The sequence below is a fragment of the Coenobita brevimanus genome, chromosome 23 (genome assembly GCF_032717465.1).
Source record: "Coenobita brevimanus isolate Jiangsu-jjx chromosome 23, ASM3271746v2, whole genome shotgun sequence".
Lineage (NCBI taxonomy): Eukaryota > Metazoa > Arthropoda > Malacostraca > Decapoda > Coenobitidae > Coenobita > Coenobita brevimanus.
In genome coordinates this window covers 68,339,189-68,365,094 of record NC_136976.1, presented here as the reverse complement: position 1 = coordinate 68,365,094, position 25,906 = coordinate 68,339,189, and the positions used below count along the sequence as shown (strand labels likewise).

The 25,906-nt window shown below is 40.0% G+C and overlaps 1 protein-coding gene and 1 pseudogene across 2 annotated transcripts in view; one reads left to right on the top strand and one right to left on the bottom strand.

Annotated features, from left to right (window-relative positions):
* The window catches only part of Cdk8 (cyclin-dependent kinase 8), a 112,083-nt gene that overhangs the window by 21,499 nt on the left and 64,678 nt on the right, over positions 1-25,906 (top strand). For both annotated transcript variants that reach the window (XM_080267332.1, XM_080267331.1), the window contains exons 5-10: positions 2,087-2,276; positions 4,094-4,208; positions 5,564-5,662; positions 5,983-6,055; positions 7,112-7,209; positions 13,652-13,733. In XM_080267332.1, the coding sequence (XP_080123458.1) occupies positions 2,087-2,276; positions 4,094-4,208; positions 5,564-5,662; positions 5,983-6,055; positions 7,112-7,209; positions 13,652-13,733 (657 nt within the window). The remainder of the gene's footprint in view (positions 1-2,086; positions 2,277-4,093; positions 4,209-5,563; positions 5,663-5,982; positions 6,056-7,111; positions 7,210-13,651; positions 13,734-25,906) is intronic.
* Positions 12,328-12,446, bottom strand: LOC145393155 (5S ribosomal RNA; annotated as a pseudogene).

Below are 25,906 nucleotides of genomic sequence, written 5' to 3'. Positions count from 1 at the left end.
AATCAGGGACATTCTGGCTAGTGATGAGTGGATAATTGGATTTAGTAGGTGACATGACAGTTGGCACAGAACAATTGTGGGTGACAGATGCAGGGTTGACTTTGAAGGTGCTCTGACTCTCTGGAGGAACTAAAAACAAGAAAGGAGACAGGTCTTCAGGCTTGGCAAACTTATAATGCAGACAAAACAGGGCATTTTTGGAAAGCCTTGCGTAACTCCACACTTGCTGAGGAAAGCCAGTCCAGTGTGGGAGATCACAAGCTGAGCAAATCACGGGTGTCTGTGTTGTTGTGAGCAATGCCGATGCTTCACACCGACTGAGGCCAATGGTGGTAGGCAGTGCATAGCAACAATGTGCAATGAGGCCCATCATGAATAGTTTGCCTGTGGGCTATGACAGCAGTACGAAGGCTTGGTTCACAGGCAGGATAACCAAGTTTTGAGTTTTTGACTGCTTTGTGCCCTCAGTCAAAGGGTACCAGATGAGGGAGCATAATGTGCAGCCAGGTGAGGTTAGGACTTCGAGGAAAATGAGAACCAGAATTAGGAAGATCAGGAGGGAGATGTATGCCCCTAAACAGACCAAGATTGACATTTTTTTCAAGCTGCCACTACCACGTAAACCTAAGGAAAGGAAGGACAGTTGCACATCAGACATTTCCTTGCCATCCACCTGTAGCAAGCCCTCAGCTGAATCTGATGTCTCTCTGCCCTCAACCTCTGCCCAAGGGACACCTACACCATTACCAACACCATCCCTGATGCCCCCCAGCCCCTTTGTCACCCTAGTACCACCTTTAGTGCTGATGGAGAGTGACTCTGACAGTGACTAAACGACCTCCAGGCCCGACATGGGTTTGGGGGGGCCAATATGGCTACCTGTGTCTGGCATATTTCTGCAGGAAGTGCAGAACCCCTACTATTGGAGGTAAGCCATACTATATTTTACTATCCCTGTTTACTATGCTACAGTACTGTATTTGGTACACTACTATCCTCACCCTGTTCTTTGTGTGTGCATATTTTGTTACTAAGTACGGTGGAGTCTCTTTTATCTGAAAATCATGGGACACTCAAAGTTTTGTTTAATCAATTTTTTCAGAAAAAAAATACTGTAATAATGTGTAGGATACAAGGGAACAGTATTGTACTCACCCATTTCTGGCGACGTCTAGCCCACCAGCACCCCAAAAGCCACTCAACCATCACCAAAACACTTAAAACACTGTAGTAACTATGTATGTAACTGCACTTTTGTAACTGTAATAGAAACTGTCAACTTATATAAATCTTCACTCAAGTAAACTTAAATAAACCTTCACCAGAACAGTTTTGTACTTCACTGTAAGCAATTTGAACAAATAAAGTCTTAAACCTTATTGTTTTTTCATATTTTCTGTTTCCTTATTCAGTTATTTCCACATCATCCACATCATCTCCCACATCATCCAAATCTTCCGAGGTAGTGGATGCAGGTGAGGGAGTGGGCAACTCGCTCATTCTAGTGACTGGTGGAGCAACCATAAACTAACGCTAGTGGCGCGAGACGAGTCCGCCATGTTTGAATTTTCGGATAGATTTCAGATTTTTGCAGTTAAATGAAATGAGAACCTTTTAGTAAAACTTACAGTTAATGGCATATTATGGTTAAAAGAATTGCGGATAAAAGAGACTCCACTGTAACTACTGTATGTATCACTGTTAACATGTACACAATAATGCATTTAAGTGTGGACATAAATTATGGGTTCAGACTGCTGTGTGTAACATTGAGAGTTAGCATAGTTTGCTGAATTTCATTGCTTATTGTCAGGAACTCAGCCTACCATTGGCTTTAAGGATTGAGTGGAATGCTCCTCAAAATACTGGAAAATTTTCCTTTATGTTGAACCTTGGTTACGGAACTCGATGAAGCGGAAAATACAAGAAAATGGAATAGGGGTTGGCTGAATTAGTTCGTTAAATAGAGCATCTACTGCATATTGTTGACTTGTAAAATCAGATAAATTTTTACATCTTACTGCAGGTTAAGAGCCATTACATTAAAGACAGGTATTTCATAAATATTCACCATCAACTTTGACAGAAACCTGCAAACATCTTAGTAATGGGTGAGGGGACAGAGAGAGGAAGAGTGAAAATAGCAGACATGGGATTTGCCCGACTCTTCAATTCACCACTCAAGCCTCTGGCAGACTTGGACCCAGTGGTAGTAACTTTCTGGTATCGAGCACCTGAGCTACTTCTGGGTGCACGCCACTACACCAAGGCTATAGGTAGGGGAATGAAATATTTACTGTAATGTATGAGCTCAAAGTATAAGTGAGGTCCTGCACGGATTATGATACACTGCACATCCTTCCTGACATTTGCAGTTCTTCACTATGAAGTAGAAATTTAGGAAACCATACCAGTTACTACTTAGGATGATGATTACATAGCTAATACTTGGTGGTGTGGATCAAGGTGCTCCAACCAAATGTGACACAAACAGGCTCTAGACTGAGGGTGGTTGAGGTTTGTTGTTTATATAATGGTATTCAGGGGCAAGTGAATGGCCACTCACTTTAATGTCTGAACTGAGGAGCCTAGCCCTTGGCCCCCATGGTCACAATGGGATAATTAAGGCTTGGACAGTTGATGGATAGTTATGTAAATTAACCTCTCCATGATATTGTAGTATCAGTACTTTGTACATATTGTAGTCCATATACTTATTGTATGCTTGTGGAGGCAACTGTCATCTACTCTTTTGATGTACAGTAGTGCTTCCTACTACATTCTTCTGCTTTATCATCCATTTTCTGTCTGCCCTGTTCTCCTGTTTCACTTATCCTTCTTGTCACATTTTATTTGTCTTCTTTCCACTTCAGGTGGCTCTGCACCAAAAGGCAAGCCTAATGGTTTCTTGTAACCCAGGAATCCATTTGCAACACCAGATGTTAACCTTATAATAAGATTATGGGGTGATTGAGCCTACTATGGTGCCCATTAATAGATTAGAGAGAGGCAAATGCAGCATCCATCCAGGAATCAAACTTCTGCACTCTTCCCCACACCTCGCTGTGGCAAGACACTGTCTGCCGCAGGGTAGCATTAGCTCACTGCATGGAATGGCCTTACAGGGGTGGTTGCTTGCCCACAATTGATTGGTCTGCGTAGCCAGACAGACCAGGATTGCTCAGCAGCACCAACACTCATGGTGATCTCATTGTCCATATACCTGTTGTATACTCTTTGCCTTAGTTTCTGTTCACTGTTTTAATCCTACCCCTAGATGAAAGGAAATTGTAGTCAGGGTTTCACACCAAATGAAGACATGTCTGTTGTTAATGCGGTAGTTCGAAGTCTTTGTAGACCACGTAGGGAACATTTCACGATGATACTGTAATTTGCAGTCTAGAAAAGCTTCAAACTGTCAAGAACATGTGTGAAATTCTAGGTACAACATGCATTCAGTCAGGCATAGATAGAGGGGAAGGAGTGAGCAGAAAGTGTGGAATATGATGGTACATTCAATCAAAAAAGTATCAGTATCAGTGCACACTTCACATGAAACTATGACACCAGGTGGTGACATTTACAAAATTGCAGATGATTCTACCCCACATTAATAAATTTTGTTTCCTAAGGATGCCATGAATATATATATCACTTGCTTGACATTTTGTAGTCAGTACTGTCAACATATGCACATTGAGACTATAACAGACTATTTACCATGGAAGATATTGATAATTTAGGATGTCATTGGACTCCTCCCACATAATGATTTTTTCATCAACTGCACATGTTTTCACACCAAATGTTATAAGTCCACCCTGCTTTGGCTGGTTGGTTAGCATCGCTGATTGCGAAGCTCCAGTGCTCAAATCCTGGGCAGGCAGCTGGTGTCACTCAACTCAGATGTCCATCCACCCACACGTCCATCCACCCTTTGTGGGTTGGTAAGTACAATCAGGATCTAAGATAATACCTCAGGGTTATAAATGTGGTAACCTGGATGATGCAGTGGTCTTGTATCCCAGGCTTTTTCGGTGTATATTATAAGTGCTTGCCAAAAAAGGTGAAACTGTATTTGTCTCTTCCACAGATATTTGGGCAATAGGTTGTATATTTGCTGAGCTGCTTACATCAGAGCCTATTTTCCACTGTAGGCAAGAAGACATTAAAACCAGTAATCCATATCATCATGATCAGCTAGACAGGTAATAACACAGTATAAAATATACTGATCCATATTTTAGCTTCTTAAGTTAATGAGAAAGTTATAGTAATCCCTCTGTTATCTGGACATCCATTTTCCGAACAATCCATTATCTGGACGCTGTGATCTGGCTGTCCGAAACCTTTTTTTTGTTTATTTTTCCATTTAAATGCATGCATTCGGGTGGAAAATATGGCTGCGTGACCATTTTCACCCAGCCAGGCGGGAATAGCCGGGTGCCACCACCCTGTCTGTCTGGGTAGTTAACCCAGGGTCCGCTAGAGACCCCCTCAGTCATTCTCAGTTCCCGTGCGGCGACAGTGTAGTAAATAGCTCCTCTCAGACAGTTGTTATGGCTGTGCACATGGTGGCTTTTGTGGTTGTACCCTACCTGCTTCAGGCCTTGCTATTCCTTGCATGCCCCTTTGTAGGGTGTGATGATGGCCCCTCCACCAAGGAAAAGGAAGGGGGTGGTGCTGGCTCAGTAGGATGAGGAAATCCAGGGTAAGATTGATGCAAGATGGTCGAATTGTGAGTCTTGATGTTGATTTTTTTTTTCTTACTGCATTTTTCGTGTGTGGCTTTTTTTTTTTTTTTTTTTTTTTTTTCCACTAGAGGTCATAGCCCTACTGTGGTGATTGCTTGTCTGTGATTGATGGGTCTGCTTGAGCATGACAATTGCTTGGTTGTGATTTATAGGTCTGCTTGACCAGATAGTGTTAAACAACAGGAACAAATGCTGTACGATGTGTAAACAACAGGAACAAGTGCTGTACAATGTACTTTAGTGGCCATTTACACTGGCTTTCAAAGTTAAGTTATGTACGAATGGGGGCCAGGGGAGAAGTCCATTATCCGGACAGAGCCATTACCCTGACATGCCTTTGGCTCTATTATGTCAGATAATTGAGGGATTACTGCATTTACTTTAATTGATATTTATTTATGATTTTATTGTCCAGGTCATTTCCTATTATGAATCATATTCTTTACCTGCTAGAGATACAGTATACAGTAATATAGTACCCTTGTGTGTGTGTGTGTGTGTGTGTGTGTGTGTGTGCGCACGTGCGCTTTTACCAGGATTGTAATCCAAGAGATAACCAGATGTTTTCCCCGTTTAAAATGCTGTCAGTGCAGAACAGTGGTTGGCTTTTACTTATATGTATTGGGAAATGATAACAGCCTTTTGGACTTGCCTGGGGTTGAATCAGCTGTCATGGGATTGTTAGGTACTGTATTGTTATAAAAATGGATCTTGTTGATAGCATTAATTTTTTTACTGGTATGTTCTGTGACATTTTTTTTTTTTTTGCATCCTCTGTCCTGTCTAATTCATTATTGACGTGCCACCAGAATATTCAATGTGATGGGCTTCCCACAAGAAAAGGATTGGGTTGACATCAAGAAAATGCCTGAACATGGAACGTTAATGAAGGATTTTAAGAAGAACAAGTAAGAAAAACTTTGTAGTGTGTTTCATGACCAGTATGAGAAATTGATAATTATACCCACATTTAAAGAACTTTAATGGGAGATTCAACAGTTTTTGCCTAACTTGGACCCACTCCAGGTAAGAGGATGATCCAAGTTGGGGAGGAATTGTTGTATAATCCCAGTAGATTACTTAGTGAACTGTGAGTATATGATAATTTTTCTGTTTAAGCCATTCACAAATCTGATATACAGAGCACATGAGACTCATGCTATGTCTGTGGTTTAGGGTAGTTTTGCTTATGAATAATCCTGCACTTATGGATGCTTTTGTATTTCAGTTATTCAAATTGTTCACTAGTCAAGTACATGGACAGACACAAGATCAAACCTGATGGCAAAGCATTCATGTTGGTAAGTTGCATCACCATTCTCTGTTACTCCTTTATTCAGTGATGTATTTCACAATTATTGCTGCTAGCTTAAGAGAAACTTGAGCCGTCATTAATTCCTTCACTACTACTGGTCTCAAAAAGTTGATACTAATTCCCACCATCACTAACTCAAGAGTTGCCACTGATTGCCAGCTAGGTCAATATGGAAGTGGGGCTACTCATGCAGAGACCACAGATGTCACATATCTTTAAAAATCTCTCTCGTGATAGTTATTGATGTACTGTACATAAGCTCTTCATGATATTATTCTTTAGTAGTTATACTAATATCCTAGATATGTTTTAGTGTGATAAATGCAGCAAAATGTTACTATAGAAGCCATGAAAGCACACTGGGAGTGACAGCATTCATCACCTATTTGCAAGTCTCTACCTTCACCTTTGGTTTTAAAACCATATATTTTAGTTTTCTGAAAGAACAATGCATCATCTCCAAAATGCTGAAGAATTCTGCAAAGTTTTTCACTTCCATGCTCACCTCCCTTGGAGTGCGCAATCCACAGGACAGGTGCGCAAGGCAGGTGCGAAAGCACAATATTGCGCATGGTCTTGTGTGGTGCGCAATGATGCTTTGCGCAAGTGTTTGCACACCTGCCCAGCACTGTGTATATATATATATATATATATATATATATATATAAATACACAGTACACACACACACACACACACACACACACATACACACACACACACACACACACACACACACACACACACTACCATGCACTTAAATGGAAAAGAACAGAAAAGAAGGCAATGTGTATCGCAGACTTAGTGTGTACAGAAAGTGTAGCCAGCTCATCCTTCAGTTTCACTGCCAGATTTTCACTGTAATGTATATTAAATGAGATCAAAGCAGAAGGGTATGTCAGCTTAAAGCCCACTCATTCTCCTCTTGCAGTGTCTAATTTTGATTGAGATTTGTACAGGAAATTAGATGAAACTTAAGTACAAGTGAACTTTGATGTGACTTAAATGCAAGTGAACATTAATTAATGCCACTTCATCCCTCAGTTACAAAAGCTGCTGACAATGGACCCTACAAAGCGTATTACCTCAGAGCTGGCTATGCAGGACCCTTACTTCCTGGAGGATCCCCTGCCAACCCAGGAGTAAGTATAGTATTTTTGGATTCATATGCATCTCTTAGTGGATTATTTTGTGCAGTGCAGGAAAGGCATTACTTGTATTATATGGTATCCATAAGGAAGTGGACACCTGGTGGACTGATTTAACCCCTACACTGCAGTGATGTTTTTGCCCTCCTTGTGCGTCCTGTGAGGATTTTCGCTCCTACTGACTTTTTAAAAATATTTGCCAAAAATCAGTCATTAGTCCTAGAATATTATAATTACATGCACGTATAGCACATACCTTCAGCTTTCTCCTGGGATGTTTATTGAGCCTTCGTCGAGTACCGTAGGACTTGTGGAGACTTCTGAAGTTGGGTAACGAATTCTCCACTTTACACTTCCCGACACCCCATAATATGATTACCACAACCTGATATTATCACTAGAAACACTATTCTATGATTTTCAAGTAGTTTGGAATCCATACACCAAAAAAAAAAAAAAAAAGCACTGAAAGCAATGACAATTACGAGTGCGTACGAGCTTCCCACTTGTGCTCGTTCCCCGCTGGTATTCTGTCATTTATTATTCATAAACACACTCACACTTTATTTTCCTGTTACTTTATTACACTTATATATAAATATACAGTATTTATCCATAAGTTTCCTTCAGTAATAGTAGTTTATTTTCACTCCAGGCATTAACTTTCTCGTTCAGTAAACTAGCGTAGAGAGCAAAGCTTTGACTGTCATTACTTCAAGTATTTGTACTCATATTCTTATATCAGTAATTATTTACGTTTCAGTTTTATTTACACTATGTTACACACTGTCACTTCCAGTAACTAAGGGCTCCTTTCCCTTGGAGCCAGGATGAACTTGGGACACTGAAGCACTCGTAGTTTATCACCATTTCCTCCACTTGCCCGTCACATGATTCACCAGAAAGATTGTAGTCACCGTCCATGATTATCATGGATAAATTAGCCAGTTCACGCTCCACAACAGAGTCATTTAGTCCTTTACCCCTTCCCACACGAGCTTTAGTAGGGGTAGTGGTCACAGGGCCCTCTAGAAGCGGTGGAAATGGAGGGGCACGAGTGCTACGTGCTTTCATCTCAAGAAACAACACTGAACTGAATGACGAGGCGGATATGGGGCCGCCAAGGGTTGACCATGTCAGCGAGGTGACAGCTGCTAATTTATGTGCTGTGAAATGATTGGCAGGAAATTAGGTAGTTCCAGGTGAATGTAAATATCACTTAGGCTTCTCCCTTCCTTTCTTATATATGTTTTTATTACGAGAGTAGATTATACGGCATATTTCAAGGGGAAATTACTAGGGAAAATTAGCAAACAAGTGCACGTGGGGTGTTGCCAGGTGATAATTAGCTAACTCCAGGTGTATGGCACTATCTGTTACCTTATTTTTTTTTGGTATATATTGTTTTGTATAAGAATAGGGCATAGGGCTTATTTCAATGGATGAAATCAGTGGAAAATTCTGGGGAAGATTTGCTTAGCGCAGCGCGCCTGGGCAGGCAAGAGGAGAGGGTAATGGAGGGGAGGTAGGGAGGGGAGTCAAGAACAGGGATAAATGGCTAAATTGTCAATAATGGATGGGAGTACAGATGACATTAGCAGTGCTGACTATTGTTGGACACTGGCAGTACTGATAGATGATACAAGCCACCACTTGAAAGCCCGGGAGAATTCAAAATAACACAGAATCGCAAAAGTGACGCCCCGCGGTATGATCCATTGCGCCCGAGCGTCACGAAAATGACGCCCTGCGGTTAAGAGGTTAAGACAGTTTAATCGAATGTTGCCCAATAAGTATATGGACACCTGGGTTGGGGTTCAGAGACACACTTATGATCTGGTCCCTCTCTTAAATCAGATTTGTTTCTGCGGGAAAAATAAAAAGAATGTTTGAATCATTCCATGTCTTATTCCTCCTGCAAGAAAAAATCGTAGATACAAGAGGGGATCTTATCATGAAGTGTGTTATGTTTTTGAAGGACTAGTAAGGGAAAGTGCAGAACATCACATGTCTCTTGTTTTTTCTGCAGCTTAAAGTCAGAGTTACAACTGAGAATCTGTCAAGTAATGGACCATTGTCTCTTTGTATAAGGGTTTATCAAGCTACTCCCCCTAGACTCCTGGACCAATTTTGATTAAACTTAGCAGGAACACTTCCAAGGTCCCCCCCCCCCCTTTTTTTTTTTTTTACTTCTCAATAGCTTGTAATGGAGGCAAGTCCATTTGATTTGAGCCATACCACGTACAGTAATCCCCGTACTATCTGGATGCCCACCTACCGGACATTGTGGGCCTGGACCTTCGAAACCCAAAAATGGCCCAAAAAAGAAGAAAATCCCCCCAGAATCTGAATTTTTTCCCACCCGTAATTTGAAATTGCCACGCGGCACCGAACAGCCATTTACACGACGGCCCCTTCACCCCTTTCTTTCTCCCCCCTCCCCCCCTCCCGTGTCAGGGTTGCCATTTGGTATTTTTCATTACCAACTGTGGGCCAATTTAGTAACGAAAAATTTGTTTGGTAATGAATCAGAATAATGCATTACCAAAGATTTTTCACATGTATGGGGATACACAGGATGGAGATGGTGGATTGTTTGCTCTCTCTGATTAATATACTAGCCTACATAGTGTGAAAATAATCAACATGCTGTTTATTATAAGGAGAGTGATTACTGTACATATATTTCCCCTTGTATATATAATTAGTGAAGAATAAAATGCTAGCTTTACGAATTTAGTAATGAAAAGTTAAATTTAGTATTGAAAATAAAGGAATTTGGTAATGTGGCCGTTGAGATCTGGCAGCTCTGTTTCCTCTTCATCAATAGTTGCTGCCTTACTCCGATTGAGAGTAGATGCTTATCGCAACGGATGCCACATGTGCTCGATTTTTGTGAATAAACAGTGACTAAACTGCAATACCTCGCCACTAGACCACACGGGAATTTGCAGTGTTGTGCAGTTAAGAAATTAGAATTTAGAGTGCAAAGGATTAACTGTTTTAGTGCAAATTGGCGTTTGAAACTGGCGTGGTGTAGTTAAGGACAATGTGCGGTGTTAAACAATTGTAACTCACAGTGCAAAGAATTAAGTGCAGCACAACACTGGATTGCTGTACGTACTTCTAGAGCATTTTCACCAATGCCAAATCTTAGAGGAAGCAGCCACAGACGTGCTGTAAGTACCCTGGCTGAGGTACAGTCACTTCTAATTCCTCATTCTTTGGTTCCTTTTCATTTATTTCATGCTTTATGTCCATTATTGGTGTCAGTATGGTCTTAAATAGGTTTAAATAGGTGCCATGCATGTCCGTTAAAGAGTTATTTAGGTGGCTTTCAAAGTTAGGCTGGGTTAGGTCATAAGTACCAGTCAAGCAGGCAGAGGCCCACTTTCCGGACGGGACCACTTTCCAGACATGCCTTTGGCTCTGTTACATCGGATAGTGGAGGGATTACTGTACTATTATATTCATACATATTTAGTTTATTTCAGAGTTCTAAATGAAGGGTGACAGACCAAATGAGTGTAGGCAGCCTTACATGATCAGTCATGAGTGTGGTTTGAGAATCCCTAATCCCTAATCTGTTGGCTTAATTTAAGTCTTCCGAAGTGGATATTGCCTTTAAGAGTTTACATCTGAGGGGTGGCTTGGGCATAATAGCACCCAGTACCACTGAGGGGAAAGTGGTAGGTGATTTGCCTTAGAGGTCTTAAACTGAATTACCTGGCCCTGGGCCCCTTATGCTTTTAATGGGGCAATAAAGGGTTAGATAGTATATACAGTATATATATGTATATATATATATATATATATATATATATATATATATATATATACAGTAATCACTCTAATATCTGGACGCCCAGTAACCGAACATCCCCACTAACCGAACCTTATCGTCCTGGGATCAAACATTCCCAAAATGGTCCGAAAAAAATTGGAAAAAAATCGATTTTTTGCCGTCCGTAATTTGAACTTGCCGCGCGCGCCGCGTGAGAGCATTGTTTTGGTTCGTCATTCCTCCGACGTCCGATAGAGCGCCGCTGCATCCTCCCCACTTCCCGCCTGTCTCTCACCGCGACAAGACCTGCGCTGTTCGCCATGGCTGCCCACGTGCTCGCTTTTGTGGTGGTGCCGTACTTGCTGCAAGGCGTCCTGCTGCTCTCTGCCCTACTCTTAGTGTTGTGCAGTGAAAAAAACGGTGTGTTGTGTTAAGGTTTTCAGGTTGGGAGAAAAGACTAAGTAAAGAAATTTAACGCAACTAACCTTCTTTGTTTTGGCTTTGGAAACTTAAAAAAACTTGGGAAAAGTTAATGTGCAACACTTAAATTTAATGGAACATTATTTGGACTAAAGTGAACACTGTGAAAAGAACGGACTTCTGTGTGTTAGTGACTAAGTTCAGTGCAAGACTTCAGGAAGAGTGTAGTGCAAGTGCTTCAGGAAATCGTTCTTACTGTCAGAGTCTGAGAGGAGGCGTTTATTCATCAAGGTGGCCAGGGACTTGCTGTAAGTAGCCAGAATGTTTCATGTTGTACTATTTTCCATACTATATTTACCAGAATGTTTCATATGGTATTTTTTCCCATACTATACTTACCAGAAAGTGTCATACTGTACTTCTTTCCATACTAAACTTACCTCATGCATGTGCAGTAGGAATGTGTTTTTCAGAGTTCGGTTAGGTTCGGTTAGGTTAGGTTCGGTTAGAGTCCATAAGTACCAGAATGTTTATTAATGTATGAACATACTTCTAAACCCACATTTTATGTTTCTATTGCATTTATTTCAGTCATTTATGTGCCTTATTGGTGTGATTTGGGTGTTAAATAGGTGCTATGCATGTCCGGAGGGAGTTGTATAGGTGTTTCTCTGTGTTAGGGTCCGTAAGTACAAGTCCATAAGCTGGGGCCCAATATCCGGACGAAACCAATATCCGAACCTACCGATGGCTCTATTGATCCGGATATTGGAGGGGTTACTGTATATCCATCCATCCATCCATTGCCAGACGCCATGTATCCCAAACGAGGTGGTCAAGGGCTTAGAGTTAATTGTTTTACAGGGAGGGGCACTAATCCTCCACCAACCATCCTTGACACGTAGGGATGCCAACAGCATCTGGTGTTCCCAGGCGGTCACCCATCCAAGTACTAACCAGACCCAACGTTGCTTAACTTCGCTGATCGGACGGGAAGCGGTGTACTCAACGTGGCATATATATATATATATATATATATATATATATATATATAAAACACGTTTTTGATTTATATGCTCCTCGTGGGACAATGTAGGATTGGATGATGAATGAATGTATATATATATATATATATATATATATATTATATTATATTATATTATATATATATATGTATGTATGTATGTATGTATATATATATTTACAGTATATACTGTATATATAATGATGAAGGTTATTGTTTTACACCAACCCTCTGAGTCAGGTACTAGAGCCAAATTGTTTTGTCTCTAGGCATAGAAGAGAAAAAATGCATTCCTTAGGTTCCTTGCATTTTGGAAATGGGAACAAAGAGGAGCAGGAGTAGTGGACTGGTATACCTCTAATTTGTAGTGGTATAGGAATGCGGCAGCCCCAGTTCCATCACTTGTGTTTCATACAGCCTCACCTCCCTTGGCACATGATGAGTGATGTATGTGTGGCTTCCTTTCTCCTTTATGCCTTGTTCCCAGTGAAACCAGGGAACTGTGCTCTGGATCTTCACATGCATGTAACACATAGGAAGTGAGTCATGGTGATAGTAATAGTTATTGTGTGCATAGCATCATAATGATAATTTTGCTAAGTATATCTGAGCTATATTATGTTGACGTTAAGTCGGATGCAAAATGATGGTACTCCATATGTGACATATTGTAAGTTAATCAAGTGATGAGAGAATAGGAGAGATTGTGTAGATGACATAGCCACAAATAGAATAAAATTGATGTGTGAAAAGTATATAAGTACAGTAAATTAAAGACATGGCAAGCTGAAAAGTAAATTGCATGGTGTGGACAGTATATGAAATAAGGTATGTGCATTAAAAAAAGCAAAACCATTGACTGTTGATTGAACTGAATGTATTACATTGGTGAGATGATGCATATGAATAACACTGCACCACTTTTATGATTATACAGTCATTAGTATGGCTGTACCTCACAAGTTGCCAGAAATTATGTGAATAACATAGCCTTCAGAAAAGAGCCAAGAATTTTAAGGATGTAATTGCTTAAGGAATAGGTATTAGACCCACTTCACTGGGCACCGGATCACATTTATTGATAGCTTCTACCTTCCCTTTTACATCACATCTCTGGAAGGTGGTTGGGATACGTTGATTGTATAAGATATGCAGTTATGTGTCTGGAAGTGAGTTTATGCAAGTAAATATTGGCTTCCTTTTTCTAGTGTGTTTGCTGGTGGCCCCATCCCTTACCCAAAACGTGACTTTCTCTCGGATGAGGAACAAGATGACAAATCTGAGAACAAGGTGAGTTGCTGTGCTTTTTTGGTAGTAACAAGGTATATATTCCAGTGGACATATTTTATAATGGGATGCAGTATAGAACAGTACTAATATTATTTTAAATATCCCTGTTTTAATTTCCAGACTTATAAGTACTGTATTAGTTTCTTAAGTCCTTGATACTAAATGATTTAAAGTGGTAAATTCTGTTTGTGTTATACCAGTGAAACACACATACACATACACACACACAAATTGTGTGTGTGTGTGTGTGTGTGTGTGTGTGTGTGTGTGTGTGTGTGTGTGTGTGCGCACTTACCTACTTGTTCCTACCTAATTGCAAAGTTGGGCACTAAAATGATAATCCGATAACAGATAATTATCGAAGTTAATTTTTGGTGTCAGACTATTATCGGAAGTTAGCTTGTGTAATCATTATCAGTTCAGTTAACTCTGATAACTCGATTTTTTTAGTCTGATAATGTTTTATGTTTTCATTTAGGTTTTTCAGTATAATTGTTATTCATTGTTGTAAGTGGGTACGCTCACCATCCTCTCACTCGATGTAGTGCTGCTTTGGGTGTCTGCCCTTTCCTCTCTTCCTTCCTTTCTCTTCTGTCTTTCCTCCATTCTTTCCTCTTCCTTCTACGTACAGGTGACTTTACACTCCCTCTTCTGTCGTTCTTTCCTTCACTTATTCCGCCTCCTTCTGCCTATTGGTGACTCTACACTGAGTGACAATCCAAATGATATCCTGTACACCAGGAAACCATTTACTACACTGGGTGGTAACCATATAACCAGATTATGGCACCTGATGGTTTAGTGGGTAATTAAGGTGCTCCAGTCTGATTGAGACTGTGTAGGTTTATCTCCAATTGGTGGTTTGGGTTTATTGCTCACATAATGCCACTCAGGGGTGAGTGAGGCTGGTCACTCTCATCTTGAATGTTAGGACCAACTTGCTTAGCCCAAGGCCCTACGCTTCTCATGGGACAATGTAGGATTGGATGATGGATGGATGTTAATTGTGTTTCTTGTGATAGGAAAGTTTAAACTATAATTGGTTATATAATTGATATACTTTGTTGTTTAACCTATTTGGATTATTTCTGTATTGTGATGAAAGTTATATGGTTTATAAAATAATTCAAACAAATATGAAAAACAGATTAATCTACACCTTAAATTTTATGTTAGTAATAGCTCAGCCACCAAACACGCCATTACTGACTTTTCAGTTCCAGCGGTAATAGTTATCTGTTAAACTTAAATTTAGTTCATGGTATTGGTTTGGTTACAAGGGTTTCAGAACAGTACTGTACAATGGAAGAGTTGAGAGGTAGGATGGGACTGGAGTGTATTGGTGTTGTGATGAGGAGAGGTAGATTGAGGTGGTTTGGACATGTGGAGAGGATGTGGGATGATAATTGGGTGAGGAAGGTGAGAAGTGTTAATATTGGGGGTGGGGTTATGAGGGGTAGACCGAGAAAGACATGGGACGAGGTCATTAAGTGTGACCTTAGGGTTAAGGGACTGAACAGGGAGGCTGCAATGGATCGTGCAGCGTGGAGAGCCGCCATTAGGTGACCAAGGCCGACACATGCAAGCATGTTGGAGCCTTTAAAAACGAAAACGAAAAACGAAAACTGTACATTTTTTACTAAAAATTTAAAAAACTATTAAGCAGAAAGTTGCAAAAACTTGTAGAAAATCCTTACTTATTCTTAGATTTAGCATAAATAAGCATTTTCTATGGTTCTGAAGCTTTTTGCCTTGTTCTTGAAAATTTTACTTCAAAAAGTTATCATTATAAGATTATTGTTAACTTCCGATAAGTAGGTATTAAAATCATTGGATTATTGATATCGAATGTAAAAATTGAGGTTATCAGATTATCATTATTGAAATTAACTTTTTAGTTATTGATGCTGAACACTGCCTAATTGTATTTTTACAGGAATGAGTCAAGCTTATACTGTCTTTTGTTTTGAACCATTTTTATCATACATGTGTGTTTGTGTGTGTGTGTGTGTGTGTTTTGTATGACTAAGTGACATCCCATCCTCTCCTTATTGGAAATTCTCAATAATTGAAGGATTATAATCTCTTATTGGAATTATAAATGAATGCATTTAAGAATTAAGGGTAACACTGCCTGATTTGTTACTAGTGTCAATAGCAGTAGAGGTGATAAAAACTGGTGGCATGTAGTCCATTTTTTATTTTGGTGGTAACATTTTTGCTTGGGTTGGTGTCAACAGGGTATTGACAAAGGGTTTAGTAATAGGAAAGGTCAGAATTGACATATTTCTCATGTACTTCCTTTTCCACTTTTATGTGAAGGTTAGTTGTTTCATGCAAATGTTAAGCCATTAAGCCTGAGAATGACTTTTTCATCATGCTTTTGCCATCTCCAGACTATTTTATACACCATAAGACAAACTTTTTGAAATGGAGGAGTAAGATTTAGCATTAATTAATTACTTCAACATCATTGGTCATTCCTTAATTGAATAAAAGCATCTGGAAGCAATAAGAGTAAAGTAACGAAGATGTCACTTGAATTGAAGGTGTTATTTGTGAATGTTGAAGTGGATGTTATAATAGGTAATTAAAAGTAGGTTGGTATTTTGAACTGCAAATGGGATTAACCCTTGCAGTCTCATGTCACATTTAAAATTTGTTACCTCCAGATGACTTTATTCAGCATAGAAGAGACCTCTTGTAGTGAAGGGCTTAATGAATGATATATCTGCCTTCTCCAGTTTAAAGAGTTTTTCCAGAGGTGAATAAATTGTCCGGTGGTAGCAAGAATAACATCAAAAGTATGTCATTGTATAACAGGGCTTGATATAAGAGTGGTGCATTAGTGACAGTTGTGTTTGTATGTATCTATTCTCCAGAGAGATAGTGGGAATAATATGTTAGTGTGTTTGAAAGGCATTAGTAGAGTTGAATAACCTGTTGAGGATTGAGTTTTGCAAGGGAGTGAGGAAAGTTTTGCAAAATCTGGTAAAGCAGATAATATAGGACATATTTCTGGTTAACAGTTAATCTAGGAAAAGTATTGATGTTTTACTGAGAACCTGAGACTTCAGATGCATCATCCATATGAATTGCAAGTGCAGTGTTATAGAGCATTTGATTACTGCAGTATATAATTATTTGTCCTAACTGGTATGGATGTGCTGTTACATAAATGGTCTTGGAAGGTGAAAAATGATGAAGTATGGAAGTTGTGATTAATGATGCATTTGTAAAGAAAGCAAACATGGTAATTCCTTAATAATAAAAGTACTAAATTATTACTGTATGTTGTGGTTAAGAATGACTCAGTAGTGTAGGTGAAGATGGACTGCTTAACCTCTTCAGTCTGACTTTTTTTTTTCTTTTTTTTTATTTATATATATATATATATATATAAAGCTTGGGTTTAGATGTAGCCTTCAGTAGCCACATCACAACTAGAGATTCTTCTTAAAGTTAAATAAAATATCTTGTGACACTGATAGAATTAAAGGGAATATGAATTTTGTACAAAATTAGTTTGAGAGGCAGATGTGTAAATGATTAAATGTGTAGACAGTTGGGTATAGAACATGTAGTAGGAACTTCTGTACAGTAGTTAAAAAGTACAGTAAAAGTCCATATGTTTAATAGTCTGGCATCTAGAGAAGGAGTGGACAAAGCAGGAAAAATAGGAATAATAAAAGAAAGAAAGAGTAAGGAAATCAAAGAAAAAGACTAAGTGCCGTATAAGTCCTGCACTCACGATATAATAGGTACAGTATTGGAGATAAGTGAGGGAATGTGATTGGAATATGGAATTAAGAACGAAAGTTACACAGACTATAATGTTTCACTGCCTGTATATACTGTACTGTTTGCAGGTTGAACCTCAATTTAGTGGAAACCTGAGAACCAACACCATGTCATTTGATTGATATTCTTTTGTATCTAATCCAGTACTAGAAATGTACAGTAAAGTAAATGTACAATCAGGAACTAAATTCTTGTTGCCTCAGGTGCTTTCCTATCCATGGACTTTGAAAATCAGTGTAATGAATAATCCACAGCAACAAGCACTTATGACACTGATCTGTGGAGATAAAGTCAGTGTCGGTTGCTATGGATTCACTGCACACATCTTCAAAATCCAAGGAGAAATAACAGAAAAGGAGGCATTACTTTGTCCCTGACTGTTTAGAAATAAAGATGAGTACTTACTAACAACAGTGGGTGTTTTCTGCTTCTTAACTGGTTATTGGGTGAGTAGTAGTAGTAGTTGTTCCCTAGGCAGTCTGCCCGAACATCCCAAAGTCCCTAAGGAAGGCCATGGCTGAGATCAGGCTTTCCCACAGAGCTCTCAAGGAGTGTACGTTGTGTTGTTGACGTAGGTGATTGTGTGCAAAGCAGTCTTCCATGATATGCTTAATAGTATGGGGTGCTGTGTTACATTTTGGACAGGCATCAGCGATGGAAGCATCCAGTCTCTTCTGGTAACTTAAGAGGCCTGGATGATGCCCACATCTCAGCCTGGCCAGGTGGACCGTGTTCTCACAAGGGAGATAGGATTCAGAAGGGTGGATATCAGGAGGCTGTGCATGCAGCTGTGTGTTGTCTTTAAATTATAATAGGTTATTGCTGAACATGCCTGAGGAAGTGATGAAATAACACTGACATTGTAAAACAGACACAAAAACAGCTGGAGGCTGGGAAGAATCAAATGGTGTAATCAAGCAGTGTTTCATAATGGTAGGTGTGAGAAACTCTCAGTTGCATTTTATTTGGTCTGGGAGACCTTGCTGAGCAACCGAGCTCTGCATAACCTAGTTGATACCCTGGATGTCCATCTGTTATCTTCTTTCTTATCCAAGAATATAGAGCGAGTCATACTTGATCAACTCTTACTGCTACGGGAACATAACAGAGTTGTTCCCATTGTTCAGTCAGCATACAGAAAATACCATTCAACTGAAACTGCATTAACAGGGATTCATGGTGACTTGGTGGCAAATACATGTAGTGGGATGTCCTCTCTCCTAGTTCTGTTGGATCTGTCTGCAGCTTTTGATACAGTAGATCATAAACTATTGTCAGATGATCTGTATTGTTATGGCATTCGTGGTAGTGCTCTTTTGCTCCTTAAGTTGTATCTGTTGGACAGATCTCAGAGAGTGATTGTTAATTACGCCACCTCTGATTCTGCTTCCTCTCTGTTTGGAATCCCTCAGGGATCAGTTTTGGGTCCAATTCTATGTACAATATACATGAGTAATTTATCGTCTTGATGCTCATGATGTGTCCTATCATTTTCGACTCAGCTGTACATTAAGATGCCAGATAGTAGTGATACCAAGACTAAGCTTGACTCTCTAATGTCTGATAATAAGATATGGATGGCAAGAAGGAAACTTAGCTGAATGATGGTAAAATTGAGATCATCATCATCAGAGGAAACAGAAGGGATGATGACACTGATAATGCCTTGACTGTGAACATTGGTGTGTCACAGCTTCATCTAGTCAGTTCTGTTCGAAGTCTGGGTGTTTATTTTAATTCAGAGTTAAAGTAGGAAGAACATATTAATCAAGTTGTCAGAGGGTGTAACTTGTTTATCAGAAATCTGTACTCTGTGAAAAAATTCCTGAACAGACGTTGCCTCTTAACATTGGTCCATGCAATGGTCTTGTCTCATGTCAATTATTGTAATTCACTGTGGATTGGTCTTCCAAATAATATACTAACACAAGTTCAATCTTTGTTGAACAGGGCAGCACGGCTTATATTTGGTCTCCTCCCGAGAACCTTGACTACCCCATTCCCAATTAAGCTGCATTGGCTACCAGTAAAGGCTAGAATTGAATTTAAACTGTCATATTACATTCTGGGTTTTTAAGTTTGGTGAACCAAAGTATCTTGCTGAATTGGTAAACTCCCATCGGCACACCCAGATGTGATGTTGTATAGTGAAGATAATTCCTTGCATCTTGACAAGCCTGGAGCCATTCACAAGTTTTCTTTCTCTGATTGTTCATTTGTGCACAGAGCCCCTAGATTATGTAATAGATTGCCATTGTCCATGAGACAACTCTTCTGTTGAATCCTTTAAGAGACAGCTGAAAGCCTTTCTTTTTTCAAAATGCTACGACCTGGAGAGAGGTACCATGATGGATGATTATTGGGTTTAATTATTGCCGCTTTCATATTTTTTTTACTGATGTAGTTTGTATTATAAATGAGAGATGTCACAGTTCTTGTAATTCTAGAAATAATGCATGTGTGTCAAGCGCTAGTGAATTCCCTATGGAAGAACACGTGCTTTTGAGAAACAAAAGACCAGATTATTATCATTATTATGATTATCCATCCATCTGTTCATCATCCAATCCTATGTCGCCCCATGATGAGTGTAGGAACCCGGAGCTAGGCAAGTTGGTCCTGACATATAAGATGAGAGTGATCAGCCTCACTTATCCCTGAATGGCATTACATGAACAACCCCAACCACCCCTTGGATATAAACCTACTCAGGCTCAATCCGATTGGAGCACCTTAACCCGTTAACTGCGCATGGCGTTTTTTTGGAGGTGTTCGTGGTGCGCAGACATAGGGGTAAAAATGAAATTTCCCAAAGGCCAGATTTTGTCTTAGGAATGGAGAGAACACCTGCCAAAGTATATAATAATGAAATATTAGCTCAATATTAACCTTGGTAAAGCCATGGATGAACATCGAAGTGTCTGATTCCCTATTGGAATGTATGGTTTTTGTTTTCTTTTTCGGTTTCGGTTTTGAAGGCTCAAACATGCTTGCATGGGTCGGCGGCCTTGGTCACCATGGCACTATATTCGAAATTCACCTGCGCAGCCAGGGCTGTATTGAACAGTCACACTTGGAACTGCCCAGGCTGTATAGAGCAGTTAACAAGTTAATTACCCACTAACCAGCAGGTGCCATAATTTGATTATATGGTTACCACCCAGCATAGTAAATGGTTTCCTGGTGTACAGGAAATCATTTGGCTTGTCACTCAATGTAGAGTTACCCATCAGCAGAAGTAAGAGGAAAGAATGAAGGAAAGAAAGAAAGAAGAGGGAGTGTAAATCACCTGTAGGCAGAAGAAAGAGGAAATAGTGAAAGAAAGAAAGACAGAAGAGGAAGGATGGAAGAGAAGAAAGGGCAGACACCCAAAGCAGCACTACATCTAGTGAGTGGATGGTAAGTGCCCCCACCTACCACTAATTATGATGATGATGATGAAGGACATGGTTGCCTGTATACATGCTTTTTTATGTTGTGATTATATCCTCTCATATATATGAGAGAGATGTATGAAAGAGGGGGTTGTGAGCTAGAAGCAGGGCAGTAAAATGGCGGGGTACAGGGTGACTTGGATGCGATTTGTTTGTGGCCACCCCTTACGGGATTAAGGTGTCTGACAATAGATAGATAGATTATATCCTCGGCTTCTGTTCCCTCACCCAGGAGGTTCTCTTTTTATCCCTTCATATGATCCCTAGCACCCTTTCCACCCATCTTTTAGCACTCCTGATTTTACACTTATGTGCCAAGGATTTTGTTAGACTTAGCGATTCTGATTGTAAGTTGGTACTGGAAGGGCACACTGGTTATATAACCATCTTGTTTGGCATATTTTGTACTTGCATATTCTTTATTTATTTTTGCCAAAAGCCCCCCATCCATTCACTTATCATTCAAGCCCCAGGAATCCTGGCTCTGTCTGATATGCCCAAAACATTCACCACATTCTAGAGCTTCTCATAAACGTATCCGATAGAGTCAGTCTGGACGCCGTCACGTTAAAAAGGGGTGCCAAATCCCTGATCTTGTGTTTCTCCTTACAATATTCATCCAGCCAGCTCGATTTCTTGTCAGTACCCTCGCCTCACCAACTTCCAAACCTCTCTTCCTCACGCACTCATCCACCATATCCCTCCACCTTCTCCTTGGCCTGCCTCTCCTTCTCCCTCCTTCAGATTCACTCAGATAAACCTTTTTCATCACTCTGTTGTTATCCATTCTCTCCATATGTCCATACCATCTCAGTACACTGTCTTCGATTCTGGTGTCCATAGACTTCCTCACTCCACATCTTTCACGAATCACATTATTTTGTATCTTATCCACTCTCTGTACTCCACATACATTCCTGAGCAGTTCTATTTCCACTGCTGTCATTCCTGACTTTTCATTTTCATGCCACACCATAGTCCCACATCCATATGTTAAAGTTGGCACTAACACTCCTTCATGTAAGCCTCATGCAGCTGCAATGCTCAAGCCTCTGTTTCTTATTAGTTCCTTCACTACTCCAGCTACTTTCCTTCCTTGTGTCACTCTACTTTCCACTTCTTTTGCACATTTACCTCTCTTTTCTATCACTGTACCCATTTATTTGAACTCGCTTACAAATTCCAGTCTCTCTCCATTCACTGTAACATCACACTGGGAGTAATCTTCTCTCTCAGTAACCATCATTTTACTCTCTTCTGCATTTACTATCAAGGCACAAAGCTCACAGACATCAGCAAAACTCTGCACTAGTCTACTAAGTTCTTGTCGAGTATTTACAAGTAGTAGTGGATCATCAGCATACAACATATTTTGAGATATTCCATCCATCACCATTCATTGCCAACGCCCTCCCCCTTTCCATTACTTGTGTTTTTATTACTCTCATCATCCCCTCCATATATATATATATTGAACAACCACGGGGACATCACACAACCTTGTCGCATGCCCACACCGATCACTTAGATGCCCGTTTACGCTTACACACGCTTCACTACCATCATAAAAACTCTTGACGGCATCTAGCAACTTTGCATTTACACCGTACACGCAGAAAACCTTGCACATTTCTTCTCTGTCTACTTTGTTGTATGTTTTTCCAGCTCCATAAATACCATAAACACCGTATAGTCTTTCTCACAAGCCTTCTCCACTATCTGTCTTACTGCAAATATTTGATCCACACATCCTCTGCCTCTCCTAAAGCCACCCTGTTCATCACTTACCAGGACTTCTAATATCTCTCTTGCTTTCTTTGTAATAATTCTTCCTTGTACCTTCCCTACCGTACCCAATAAATTTATGCCACGATAATTCTTGCACTCACTTCGCATACCTTTATCTTAATACAGGGGTACATTCACAAACGTTTTCCACTCTGCTGGTACAGTTTTGCATGTCCATGCTTTCTTACATATCTCCAACAAGCACTTCATTCTGCTTTCTCCACTACACCTAATCATCTCTGCATACACCTTATCAACCCCAGCTGCTTTCCCATTTATCAGCCGTTTCACAGCGTTCTTCAGCTGTGCGAGTGTCACATTTCCGGGCACTGCATTTCTTCTCTGCACACCCCCAAAACCAGTCATGTTTACAGCGGCTCTGCTTTCTCTATTCCCATTCATCAGGCTTTCAAAATATTCTTTCCATCTGGTCCTTACATCATCCCCATGGTTTAATAGTTTGCCACTTACATTCTTCACACTTTCACATTTCTTTCCACTGTCACTTCTACATTTCCGTGCCTCTTTCCAAAATTACCTCCTATTTTCAGAGTAATTTGCATTCATTTTTCTTCCTAGGTCATCATTTACCTCCTTCTTTTTCCTCTTCACTAGTCTCTTTACGTGCTTCTTGCCATTAGTATATTCAGTTCTTGTTTCATTTGAAACCCTGTCCTGTAACCACTTTGGCAATTTCTTCCTCTTTTCCTCCACTGCCCTCTTAACCTGTTCATCTTTGTTGTTACACTTGCCACACTACACACTGCTTTTGCATTCCTAACTAAGCAAATCCTATATGTGTTCCATAGGCTGTCCAGATCCATTTCATTCCAATTCATTGATTTTAACTCCTCCCCTGCTTTGGCTTTGTATTCATCTGCAATTTCTTTGATCCTTAGCTTCTCGACTTTCAGTCTTTCTCCCTGACTGCTCCTCTCTCTCCTGGTCCACCTCAATCCTCTCATATGATCTGACAGAGCTAATCATCCACTTACGGCCCTCGTATCAGCAACCATTTCCTTCATCAACCTCTCTACGAGCACATAATCTATTAGGCTCCTTTCAACATGATCCCCATTCCCTCAATACCATGGATATTTATGTGCATCTTTGTGTTTGAAATACGAGTTACAAATGCACAACCTCCTTTCCCGACACACATCCTTCAGTCGCTTCCCATTATCATTTTCCCATGGCACTCCATTACAACCCATCATGTCATCCTCAGGACCAGTGCCTACTCTTCCATTCATATTGTCCATTACGATCACTTTATAGCTCCTGGGCATTTCTTCCACTGCTTCATCCAGCTCATCCCAAAACCTGTCTTTCTCTCTCTGACTTCTGTCATCACTCGGTGCATACACTACAATCACAGCCACTCTCACCTTCTCAAACATGAATTTAACATGCATACATCTCAAGCTGACACATTTGTAATCTCTCTTTCCACCCTGCCACGCTTCATTCAACAGCAAAGCAACTCCCTCTTTGCATCTTCCTCGCCCATTCATGTCTGATCTTATACATTTCACACCCTCCCACTTCTCCACTTCACACCTTTTCATCTATGTTTCATACAGTGCCATCGTGACATATCTTTCACTCTTGAACACATTCACCACTTCCACTCTTGCTTTTCTGATTCACACCTCTCACATTCCACAAGGCCATGCAGATCTGCCCTTTTGGTTGAGACCATGAGCAGGCATTGGGCCCTCCGAGCCTCTCCGAAACATTTCCCATGATTAAGTGATTTTAGATAGGGGAATCTGAGGGACACTTATGCCAGCCAAAAACCCCAGTTATATGGTTACCACCCAGCATAGCAAATGGTTTCCTGGGTACAGGAAACCATTTGGCTTGTCACTCAGTGTAGAGACTATAAGGCATTCTTACACTGAGTGAGTGGTTGATTGGTGCCCCCATCTGCCACAAAGCAATACATTAAATGTTGTTGCTTGAAAGGGATGCCTTTAAGTGGTGGCACTGATGTAGCCAGGCATTCTTGCTGCCTGATTACACAAACATATCACAACTCCATCTTTGTCTCCAGTACTGCAGAAGGGCAACTTCAGCCTGCAGTCCACTGGATTCACATCCAGATGAGCCTGAGACCACAGAAACAACACTAAATATAACATATGCAGTAAAATTAATTCAGTTATTCAAGGAGCTGATCATGAGTGGAGATGAATATCTCATTGATGTTCAACTCTACCCTTATCCAGTTCATTAGTGGAACATGTTTGGTCGTTTCGCGGAACTTGTTCTTTCTGGATAAATTTTGTCCCTTTTGGATATTCTTTCACCCCTCTCCCATTCTTACGTGGGTAACGTTAGGCTGATCATGATGATGATCTAACATTTTGAGAGCAACTGCCCTGTCTGAAAGCTTTGGATTTGGAGAACACAAAGATCCAAAAGTGAGGAAATTTGCTGTATTTTTCATTATTTACAGATTTTGAGAATAATTATAGAGGTACCTCCCAATGTTCCATCATTGTCCAATGATTGAACATGACCTCTTTCCTGAAGATGCTGGACTATAGGACTTTTACTGTACTTTGCAACTGGTTAGCCTTTGAAGATTCATAAAGAAGAAATGAATGTTTCTCATTGAGATGAACAAAAGAGAGAAAAAAAGTATCTAGAGTAGGCCAGTCCTGAAAGGGGGCTAAGAGATGAACAGGAGATGAAAAAAACCTCCTTTTAAAGTTCATGTATATCAAACTCTCAGTCATTTCAGTGCTGCAGTTTGTGGCAGAACGGAATAATATTGAGTACGCTATCACTATAATTGCAAGCCACAACTGGGAAAATTTTTATTGGTATTAGTAGATGAAATACTTGTTATTTTTGTCTGTCTTTCATAAATTAAACCCCTTTAGTCCAGTGACATTTTATTACATGTTTATTCTTGCTGCCATATGATTATTTTGTTCATTGTGGAGAAACCATGTGTTGCAATGGAATTAGAAACAGTCTCCATTGATCCCTTTAGATTTCTCTCCCTAAATTGAATAAAATAATCTGAATGGAAGAAGTAAATTAAAAATATGTCATTAGATTGAAGTGGTTAAAAGTAAGCATATTATTTAGTTCATGGGGTTGTCTCTGCCTACTTAGTGTCATAGTTAATAGCAGCAT